The following is an 11,633-nucleotide window of genomic DNA, read 5'->3' as shown; positions in this document are numbered from 1 at the left end:
AGAGAGAGAGAGAGCGAGAGAGAGTGAGAGAAAGAGAGAGAGAGAGAGAGAGAGAGAGAGAGAGAGTGAGAGAAAGAGAGAGAGTGTGTGTGAGTTATCTTCAGTGCTACACAAAGACCTGCCAGACTGCTGCCGCTGTTGAGGTTTCTGTGTGAGCGTGTGTGTGTGTGTGTGTGTGTGTGTGTGTGTGTGTGTGTGTGTGTGTGAACGTGTGTCCTTGCCAGCCACTTGACATCACACAGACCCCTCATGGCAGGCTCCTCGGATCAGTAGCAGAATGGATAAGGCTATTTACCAGCAGCTTATTTGGTCTGGGTCATACCTCCTGTAACAGTTTAATGGGTGTTGAGGGTGGCTGCTACACGGAGGAAAAAAAAAAAGCGAGCGGCTATATCTGGCCATATGCACCTTGAGCTCCCGTCTGCATGAGAAGTGATTTCAAACAATGCATTTTGACGGCTAAGGGGTCAGGACCTGGACATAAGAAAAGCATGATGCCAGGAGAATACGAGGATCATGTTTTTACTATAGAATTGTATAAGAGGAAATTATTATTTATTTTTCAATGACAATAACGGATCCCAAAACCTGCCCAAACTAGAACGCTTTCTATTGCTTTTTAAATGGACTGTTGATGATTTGAAAGTAAAAAAAAAACAAAAAACAAAACAAAAACAAAACTTTGCATTGCATAGACATTTTTTTGTAATTGAGATTATAAAAAAAAAAAGAAGAGGGAAATGCTGTATGGGCCTATCTACAGAAAAAGCAAGCAATAGATGCACACAAAAACAAGCAGTTACTATTTCAACTCAGGGGAGGATGTTTTTTCCTGGAAGAAAATCAAACAGATTAAGTCTGCTAAAAAACAGCACTGCCATTTTTTAACACCCGGTCCACTATAAAATCTGCTACGGCACCAACTTTGAACTTCAAAGTACTTCCTGCAACCCTTTTGTTTTTGCAGGACTCTGACAACAAACCTTTTCTTTAGACAAGCAAGCCCACCCACATCCATCAATTAGATGCAGAAACAGGCACACATGTAGATGCACATGAGCACAAACACACACACACACACACACACACACACACACACACACACACACACACACACGCTTACATTTCGACACACTCACACAAAAAAACGCTGGATTCGCAGACACCCAGACCATTACGCCTACACTGACAGCTAAGGTTCTGCTGAAGGTCATTCATAATGATTAAAAGAGGCATCTCTGCAATGATTTTCAAATGACCCTCGGGACGCCTCGACCACTGACACTTCTTCAATAGAAAATTACTTTATCGTGCCCTGGGATAACCGACTTCAGTCTGACACAGTGACAGTGTAATAGAGAGGGATACCGTAAAGAGCAGTCGACTGGGGGCAGAGATTTAAAGGCAAGCAGAAAGCCAGACATGAAGACCTAATAGAGTCACAAACTGAATGTCATGCAGATATGAAGACGTACAGGCGTGCAGCAGTCGGGCAGACGGTGACGGTCAAAACGGAGAGAGGCAGACGAGCAGGAGGGGCGGGTATGTGAAGACGTGCAGAGGGACAGCCGGGCTTGTCCAAAGCCAGACACCAGTCCACCCATCCAAGAACAATCCCAGTCAGCACCAGTGGGAATATGGCCCCAGTGCAATCCCAACGCACACAGGCGTGTGCGTGCGCACACACACACACACACACACACACACACACACACACACACACACACACACACACACACACACACACACACAGACATATCCTGCAGCTCTTTTCTTCAAGCCGCTGATACAGAGGTTTTGGTAATAGCCACACTGATGGTGATGGCTAATTTCACCTTCATACACTTTATATGTGTGCGAGTGTAATAATCACCTTGAGCCGCGCAGGCGGTGGATTCCCCCAGAGATCAGCTAGCCTTGATTTTATATCACAACACACACACACATGCACACACACACACACACAACCATTTGGTGCCGATATTTACATATAAACTACTTTAGCAATGTAAGAACTGCATCACCTTCACACATGATTCAAGGTTAACAAAAAAAATAATGAAAAGATGTTTGAATTCGATTTTTTTTTTTTAAACGTCATATTGATTTAAAGTCAATACCTAATCACCATTCACCCCATTCTGTGTATGATTCTTGCATATAGTACCCTAATTGTTAGCAAGGCTCTCACCCCAGAGCGAACACACAATAACGTGAGTCGCTGACATCAGCAGCTAATGCATCTGACAGACACATCATTGCCTGGTCTTGCATCATCAGGTTTTAAAACATTGTGCATTTTGCAGAGCCTCACAGCTCATAGCACTATAACCCAGCCATGAACTGCAGTCTACTGGATTGTGTTGTCGTAGCCATGATGCACCATTGACAGTAACTTTCACCAAATACCTCAGCACATGAATGGGGGGCCATGCTATTTAGGGTGAATTTCTTTACTCGGGCAGTATTTCATTTAATTGCAGTCAGAAACAGCCTCCGTGTCCATTAATCCATCTGGCTCATGTATCATTCCCTCTCAGTCTCCACCTTGACAAAGAGAAAAACTGCTAACTAGCTCCCTTGTTACCCTGACAATCGGTATTTCAACCAATAAACCGTGTCTAATTGCACAGCCTGGAAACATCTTTCCGCAATTACATTGTTGGGCTGAAATAGCTCATTACATATAAACCAACAGGGGATATAAATGCAGACAAAACACAAAGCCTAACAACAAAGTACATTACAATAAAGTTCACAGCCTGTAGTTTGCTCTATTAGCTGGTGAAGATGAACAGCATTGACTGTAAAAAGCTACAATGCACATCGCTGCATCCATAAAACATGTCATTGCTACTTGAAATATGTTCTAAATAAGTATGAATCGAAATCCAGGCTACAAATGGACAGATACGCCTTTGTTTCCGACATTGTCCACTTTCTATGAGGTGAACTTAAAACATGCATGGGTTGTCACTGAGGACATCAGCAAACAGGACTACAAATCAACAGAAATGCTCGAGGCTCTGTGAGACTGTACATAGGCATAGCGGTGCTTGCATTTGCTAATTAACACCACATTAAGTACAGCTACATTTGAAAAGAATGTTTGTTTTAAGGGTTTTTGGTCTTAAACCAAAGACAAATTGACATTTTGACCAGATGGTGGCACTAGATTAAGTAAGGCATTGTAATGACACCTACCTCAAGAGTTGATTTTTTTTTTAAAGGTTTTATTGCAAAAATATAGAATTTGATAACACACTACAAAAACATCAACACAAACATAATACATGACAGTCTCAAAGACAAACCAATAGCACATCAATTGTATCGTTACTGTGCTTTTCAAAGATTCACAAAACAGTTATTCAGATCTTTAAAACCTTATGTGTGGAAACTGATAAGATGATCGTTGTCACTGACCTGGGGAAAACCTAAATAACCGCATACTTCCTTTTGTATGTTGGTACTCCGAGTGAAAGCTGCACATGACAAGATATCTATGTCCCAACAAATGTACCCATTTTTCACTTCCTGAGAAGTTAACTATACAGCTGTGAAGTGGGTGGGGCCACTGGTAAAATAAGTATTTTTATTTAACCTCACCCACTTCTCTGCTTTTTGTTTTTTCAAAGACACCAACACTACGTTTTTCATAATTAGAAAATGTCTTGAAACCAGTCAAATATCAGGTGAAAGCTTTTATGGTTGTTTTATCCCCATGTAATGTTCTATGCAAATATATTGTTTTTGCTATTAATATCAGGTATTGCTTTTCTACATTTGCTAGAATTCAGTTTAATGAGTACAAATGCAAGAACTTCTTCTGGAAACGTATGTGTCTATTGATTGAAACTAGATTACCCTCTTCTGAAAATCAATTTCAAACAACAAGGTTGTTTATTCAGATGCTAACTCAAACATGTAACTTAATGGAATTTGACAGTTAGAAATGTGGCTCCTGCGTAACACTTCACTGCATGGTGGATGGAGCTCCAGCTGACAGTCATTGTAGAGTAACACATCAATAAATCTCTACAAGTCTCTGCTGGTTTGCTGTGCTTAGTTTCTTCCTGCTAAATGAAAATTGCTTAACAAGAGACGGCAAGGATAAAATCATGCCATTTCAAAACTGCTGTGAATAAATCATTTGAATTAATGAAGGTGTTTTGCGCAGCAACACCCATCAACTAAACTGTGTATGTATTGTTGTTTGCAAAGACAACAAATCAATATCTGCAACACTTAGCAGTGGTAATGCTATAATGTCACAAACACTAAGACAAAATGTCTGGCTGAAGTTTGTTGACATCAAGGGCTAGTGCTATTGACGTTTGCACAAAGTCATATCATCCGCTCACTTTCTCTGAAACCATGTGCTTACGTTCTGAAGGTGTATCGTTGTGCCGTACACAATGTGGTGCTCTACATCAATGATGCTTTAGTTTTTATATATATATATATATATATATATTTTTAAAAATATTACCAATGCCTTGTGCTGAACTGTCAAATGTTACACTATGGGAAGCAATATGAAGTGATATACTCAGCATAAGGGAACTCAGTAATCATAGTAATTGTATAGTAAATCAATAAGAACAATTAAAGTCAGTCACCTATAGACATTTTTAGTCAAACAAAAAGGGCACAAGATTTATCATAAAGTGCAAATTAAATTAGTTCCAACATACACATTGTCTGACATTCTTCTTATTGCCTGAAGATATTGTTGGCAAAAAGTAAATACATAGAAAGTTGGGGCACAAAAGCATTTTGGCAGGGGAGGAAAAAAAATGGTGCTCGAAAGATGAGAGGCACTTATATGGGTGTTCTATTCACCAATTGTTCACGGCCCAGGCATAGGTTTTAAGTTGAAAATTAAGTTGAAAAGGGTGGTTGTAAAAAGCCAATACCATGAAATTTGGGTGGGATCAAAACACTGTGAAACGTCATCAGATGCTGTGGTATTCACATGACCGAGGAGACCACCCAGCACAATTACTTCCACTGTACATGCCTTATATTGTCAAATATAAACGGTGCACCATATTATTGATGCATTCCCCCTAAAGATCTGCATAGCCACAATAGTCTACTTACAGTACATATGTTTTACTGCCAAAAAGTTGGACGCACTTTTGAAGACAAGACTAAGACCTGCTTGAATAAAAAAAATTACACTGTGATTTAAAAAGGTATAAAAACCAAAGATCTAATGTTGCAGAATGGCTCCTGTTCATATCGTATCATATCTAATATTAACGTACAAACAGGAGCCAAACCTCCAAAATGATATATGTAGACTAAAGAGACTATGCAGATGTTTATCTTTCAAGCTAACTTTCACTCTGTTAAAACATTTCGACTTTTAAAAACACATACCCATATAGAATAATGATTCAAATTACTCACATTCTTTTATGAAACCAGTCAAGAAGCATAATCTTGATTAGGAGGTGGAAAATTTCATAAGCCACAAGTGAGTTGGCCATTAAGCCTTTTTCTTTGACTCCTCCGGAAGTCAGGTTTGAGTTTTAAAAAGCGAAACATATCCTCTAAAAAAGTGAAATACCCCTTTAAAACCATACATTCTTCTTGTGTGCTTTTCTATGCTTTTCATACAGTCAAATGATACAACTACTTATAAAACTAGCTTTACAATCTCATTTCGTTTCGACTCTTAAGCCACAGCATCTGCACCGCACTGTGTATAACCAAGAAAATATTAGCATGTCATCTGCAAAGAGGATGAATATATATATAGATTTACTGTCAGAACTCAGTTCCTGCTTAGGTGAACACAATGGTGAAAAGGGTCAAGTTTAAGCAATAAAGCACCGAGTAGCAATGTATAATATATCAGACCAAAGAGAAGTAAAACAAGGGCTTGATCATTGACATCATTGAATACATTTAAACCATACCAGAAGTTCAGATACCAATCCCTGTGCACGCACTCCTCGGGCTTTTAGAAACAGAGTAATTATTACGGTCTCATTTAGGGCCGCTGGAAATATTTCTAGGTCTTGTACCAAAACTTGAAAGGAAATACAATCACCAACAACATAACATGAATATCTGATAATTCTGCATACCCTTTGGGGCACCCTTATATGGGGACAGATGTGCTGGTTGCCCCCACCAGACAGTGGCCCAGGTCTAAGTAGCAGGAATGCTGATTTAGAATATCGGTCACAATTTACTAATGCGTACTACTCTGAGATGCTTGATCAATACCAACTTGTCCACATAATGGTAGACAGAAGAACAATGCTCCCTGCTTTAAATATATTATACATTATATACATGAAAGACATGTAGGCAGAGCTGCTCAGTAGTCCAATAGAGAGTATTATGATGAAACAAACTGTCTACATCATTTTTTTTTTTTTTTTTTTAAAACAAGTATAAATAAATATATGATTATCAAGTTGATCAATATTGCCTCCTTATTTTCAGCAGTCCTGTTAGTGAGGTTTATTGTGGTGTAGCAGACATGTGGTGGAGAGAGACTCTACGGCATGGTGAACTGAATAAATTGTTGAGGGTTTTCTGCGGTACCTGAAGGTTGTTGGTTCTAAGTGAAGGCTCCATGAAAAACTGAGTGCACTCTTGAGTGAAGGCTGCATTGGAATCCTAGAAGAGATTCCATTAGAATCTGAGTAAAGGTTCCATTATAATATCAGTAAACGGTCCCACTGGAATCTCACTGGCGGTTCCATTATCACATGAGCAAATGTTCCATCAGGATCAACTTTCCATGCATTCCCATGAAATTAAATTACTGTTGGATTGAATGTTCCAGCTGAATCTTACCGGAAGTGCCTTTGAACATGTGGCATTTCCATTAGAACCTGTGTGACTGTTCCATTTCAAAGTCCGACGTAAAGCCTGCATGTGAAGGTTCATCAGAATCTGGGTGAAGTATCCATTAGTGTCTCAGCACAGGTTCCAGTAGAATCTCAGGAAACAGTTTTTCTAGACTCTGAGTGAAGCTGTGTGGACCTACACGAAGGTTGCCCGGCATCTGAGTGAACGTTCCACTAAAACATGCGTGAAGTATCCAGTTATCTGAAGCTAAAGTTGATTGCTGAATGAGTTCTGAGTTTGGAGATTCCGACAGATTTTCAGGGCAAAGATGACAGATAGCCAGCTTACGATCTGCTGCTTCATTCAGAAACTGGATTTAAGGACCATATTGATCACATTCTCTCCCTGTTTGACAGCGTTTTCATATCAAACAAAATAGAATGACGGGGCAACCAAGTGTTGTGATTTGTGTAGTTTTATACATTCAGCCAGAAGAGCAGTTATAGGGTACCATAATGCTTCAAGCCTTGTATCTTTTCACACTTTTCTTTTGTAGGTTCAATAAGACCCAAACTCATCTGGAAGAAGCCAGACCCAGACAATTTCCTTGTTTCTTTGTAGTATTTTAAACTTCAGCCTCTTTAAACGATGAAGGTTGCATTATGTAGTCTTGTCTTGCATCGCTTTGGAAGACAAAGAAGTACATAATGCTGAATATGAGTCTGGACCTTTCATTAGTTTTGTACAGCTGGATTAAAACTGCAGTCTTGTTGCATGAAGACGTGCCTGCGACAGGAAAACAAAATCCAAAGCACATCAGCATGGCAAAGCAAAGACTGAAACTGATAAACATGTTGCTCTTGGTCCATTATCACTTTTTTCCCCGCCTGAGAATGGTGTTCAGTTCAATGACTCGCGATGGAACTGTACTTCGAGAGAAAATTGCCATAGAAACTGTTCAGATCCAATCGGGTTCAGATCACCTGAGACGGTCTGAAAAAGTTACATTTTTAGCCCGCTGTGTGAAATCCCATGTATTTGTGATACAGCCAAAAAATGCTGGCTGCTCTCAGAGCCAGATCTGTGGTCTTGTGTTTCACATTTGATCTGAAAGAATCCAAACAGTGCACAGAGATATCACAATCCGCAAGATTCACACAAATGGAATAACTAGAATGAAAACTCTTCACTTGGGTTCAGTTTAGCTCGCCATCATCTTTCCTTCATGTAGCACCACTCAGCTCAGTTCAGTTTGGTTTTAGTGCTGCAATGTCAACAAAAAAATCCCCAATGACACCAAAAGCAAACTCCACACACAAGAACCACAAAAGTGTGGATCGTCCAGTTCAGATCCATATACACTGGGCTTCTTTGTCCTTAGAAAGTGCTAAGCCGCTCTAGGTCCAACAGCAAGTCTCTTCGTCAAATACTAGGTCCATATATTGTGTGTATGTTCATATGTGTGCATTTGCGTGTGTGTGCATGCCTGTACATATCCATCAGATGTTTACAGCAGAGTTGGTGTTGTTCATATGGACTCTCATCTCTTGAATACTAGTGATGATTTTTTTTTGATGTCCGGCAAGGCTCACTCCTACTCTTCGCAAATCCCTGAAAAACAGCACAGAAACAACATCATCAAGCAGTCTGCGAACAAATAAAGAAATATATGATGCAAGTGATAAAAAAACCAAAACAAACAAAAAACCCACTCTACTTAAACTTAATTATTATATTTATTAAACTTCATTATACTGCTATGGTAGTTTCTGGATGGTCCCTGAGTTATGCATTCATAAGTCATATTGATATTCTGTAGCTATATTTATCTTTATAGACTCTCTCAGTTCTGTAACAGGTGCAGCCTTTTTAACATTTTTTATAGCAGGCTTGCAACCTAGATCTTGCCTCTTCACTTAGTTTCGACCTTCACAACATTTCGTGGCAATGTCAGTTGCTTCTCAGAGTAAAAAAAAGTTTTACACTTTACAAAAGTTTGTATGTGCTGTATTGAGCATTTTGATAGTTGTCTTTTGAGTCTGGATCATGTCATTTTGTACTTTAACGTTTTTGTAAAGTCCCAATATAAACTGATGACAGTGAGGACTAGTATTTATTTCTATGCAGAAATCTAAAAATAAACCAAAACCCATCTGCATGGGTAGACATTCTGGTACTCTTTTATGTTTGCGAGTGTGTGGAAGTGACCTTACTCTGATGTCATCTGAGCCACCGTCTCCAGTGAAGAGTAACCTCCTTCCATGAAGAGCTCAGTGTAACGACCCATCTTGATGGAGTCGAGCCATTCCCCTACGGTCTGGCTCAGAGTGCTGCAGTTCCCTTCTACACTGGCATGCTCCACTAACAGGTTGGAAACCCTGGTGCACATGAAGATGAAAATACAGTAAGAGAAAGAGTAAGACGGTGATCAAATGAAAGCACAAAAGTATAAGAAATATTAAGGGGTGGGATTCGCTGTGCGAGAGCTGAGCTCCGAACCGAGAGCTGAACTCAAAGTCATGACAGTCACCAGCGAGGCTTCGCTATGCTATTTATGCATCATCACGCAAAGCTGAAAATTGCTGTCCACTCAAAACTCTTTGTCATTCAGCTCACTCTCCACGCTTTCAAACAAGACATGTTCATGCAAGCTAACCATATTCTCCACGCTGTAGCTAGAACAAAGGTGTTATGTGGCGTCCCTTTAATCTGGCTAACTGTCATATGTTATAGCATGGGCTATTAGATATGCCACTGATTTATTAACTGTGTTCCCGCAATGTCTTTGTAAGTGTGTCTGTGTTTGTGTGTGTGTGTGTGTGTACACAGATAGATTTCACATCATTCCATTATATCCGCAAAGAAAATCAGGTAATGTGGGTGTCTGACTAAATGTCTGCTTCCCAGCACTGATAGCCGTTTCATGCCATTATACACTAATGCAATGCATGCGCACAGTGGTGAAATACTAATTGAATATTCAAATGTTACGATAATCAAAAGATACCCCACTGAATACAATTCAGACTAATGTGCGGTTTTAGGAAAATCGAGCCACTTTCATTTATTTCCTCTCGTCTCCTTTGCAGGCATGCAGCAGTTAGCTCCTATGTCCGTCCTGATTTAATTATGCAGCGACGCAAAACTTCAATAAAGACTCCATTTCTATTTCATCTGAATGGTGACGAGTCTATTAGCTTGCAGAGCTCGGTTTAAGTCACTTAAGAAAGATTAGGTCAATTAAAACTAAATGCATTTTCACGATTAAAAACCGACATATATCTCTTCCTGAAAACGGAAACACAAAATTACATTTAGCAGCCTTACAAGCAGTAGGTGTGAACATTAATTATTGAAAAGTATTTCATGCATTCAAATTTTGCACGGAAAGGATATCTTATTCATGTATCAGTGTAACAATTGGCCATCGACTGCTGTTGGCCTTCAGAATAATAATAAAAAAGAAAACAGTAAAATAAAAAAGACTCTGTGAATTCATACCTGTGTGAGGAGTTGACCAGTTTTTTTAAAGAGCTGGGATTGCGAATGAGTTTGTCTAGCAGACAGACAATCTCATCAAACTTGGGGCGGTTGCTGCGTTCTCGCTGCCAACAGTCCATCATTAGGTGGTAGAGAGCCTCGGGGCAGTCCATAGGACCTGGCAACCTATAGCTCTCTTCTACTGCCTTTATTACCTGCAGACAAAACAGGGGGGGGGGGGGAGACAAATAGAGGTTAGGTTTCGGTTTCAGGTTAAGATCTGCTAACAAATGGGTTACCTTCTTTTAGAAAGTTGAGAAAAGGAGTGAGATGGAGTGAGAGGGTAACGCTTCTCTTTGCTTTGTTGACGGTCGCGCATGCCTTTTTAACGCTCTCATACGGCGGTTACAGCGGCACTTTCGCTGTAGTTTGCACTGTTAGGGCTTTTAGCATTGTTAGCTTCCAGCAGCCGGCTCAGCAGTCACCAGGGTGAGAGCCGTTGAGAAGCAGCAATAGAAATTCTAACAATCTTGTGCGTAGCACTTTTAGCTTGAATTTGCAATGTACAGCACTGACAGAAAAGCACTAAATCTCCAGCCGTCATCACCCGTCCAGTTGTCAATGGACAAAACAGGATCATCATCATCATCATCATCATCATCATCATCATCCAGAAACATTATATGGAAGGCTGATCACCAACTGACATACCCTGAGCATTGAACAGTTTGATGGCATGAGCGGCAAAACAATTCCTCACCCTGTTAGACCTGGCCTTTGGTAATCAGCTAATCTAAGCTATGCAGTACTTGAATCTTCATTCATATTAAAATATGCTGATCAGTTTTCAAGCTTGTTCAAAAGACTCTTGACTTCAGAGAAGAGGTGACAGAATACGGCCCACACAGTAAACAATGATGACCAAACAGCTGTCTATCTGTATTTTAATAAGAGGGAGCAACGAGGCAATATGATAACGCCACATGCACCACAAGACCACCTTTTAGATGAGACGCAAGAGACGGAAGAAAAAGAAAAAGGTCTGAGAAAGAGTGCGAGACATCTACTGCATGGACAAAGTCTGAAGAAGAAGACACAACTTGTTTGAAGCCCGAACATGTAATTACCTTTTCACAGCAGGCCTGCGACAGACATCAGCAGAAGTAATGTCACCCTCCAATTTGAAATCTCCGGAGCAAATTCCTGAACCCAGATGTTTGCTCCAGGGATGCTCCTGCTCTCTATCTGACCCCGACACTCAAACCTCCATGAAGTTAGCAATTCAAAAAAAACGACCCCCCCCCCCCCCCCCCCCCCCCCCCCCCCCCCTGCGAGGA

At 40.2% G+C, this 11,633-nt stretch overlaps 1 protein-coding gene across 1 annotated transcript in view; it reads right to left on the bottom strand.

Annotated features, from left to right (window-relative positions):
• Positions 1–3,245: 3,245 nt before the first annotated feature.
• LOC137869479 (ephrin type-A receptor 5-like) overlaps positions 3,246–11,633 on the bottom strand; it is an 8,919-nt gene continuing 531 nt past the window's right edge. The window contains exons 2-4 of the mRNA XM_068706887.1: positions 10,318–10,511; positions 9,030–9,194; positions 3,246–8,427 (exon numbers count right to left, since the gene is read on the bottom strand). Coding sequence (XP_068562988.1) covers positions 8,316–8,427; positions 9,030–9,194; positions 10,318–10,511 — 471 coding nt within the window. The 3' untranslated portion in view covers positions 3,246–8,315. The remainder of the gene's footprint in view (positions 8,428–9,029; positions 9,195–10,317; positions 10,512–11,633) is intronic.

This window comes from Cebidichthys violaceus, unplaced genomic scaffold, assembly GCF_023349555.1.
Source record: "Cebidichthys violaceus isolate CVI_PGR_0920_01 unplaced genomic scaffold, fCebVio1.0.p SCAF_122, whole genome shotgun sequence".
NCBI classification, from domain to species: Eukaryota; Metazoa; Chordata; class Actinopteri; order Perciformes; family Stichaeidae; genus Cebidichthys; species Cebidichthys violaceus.
The sequence above is the reverse complement of the archived record's forward strand: the minus strand, read 5'-3'. Positions and strand labels throughout refer to the sequence as shown.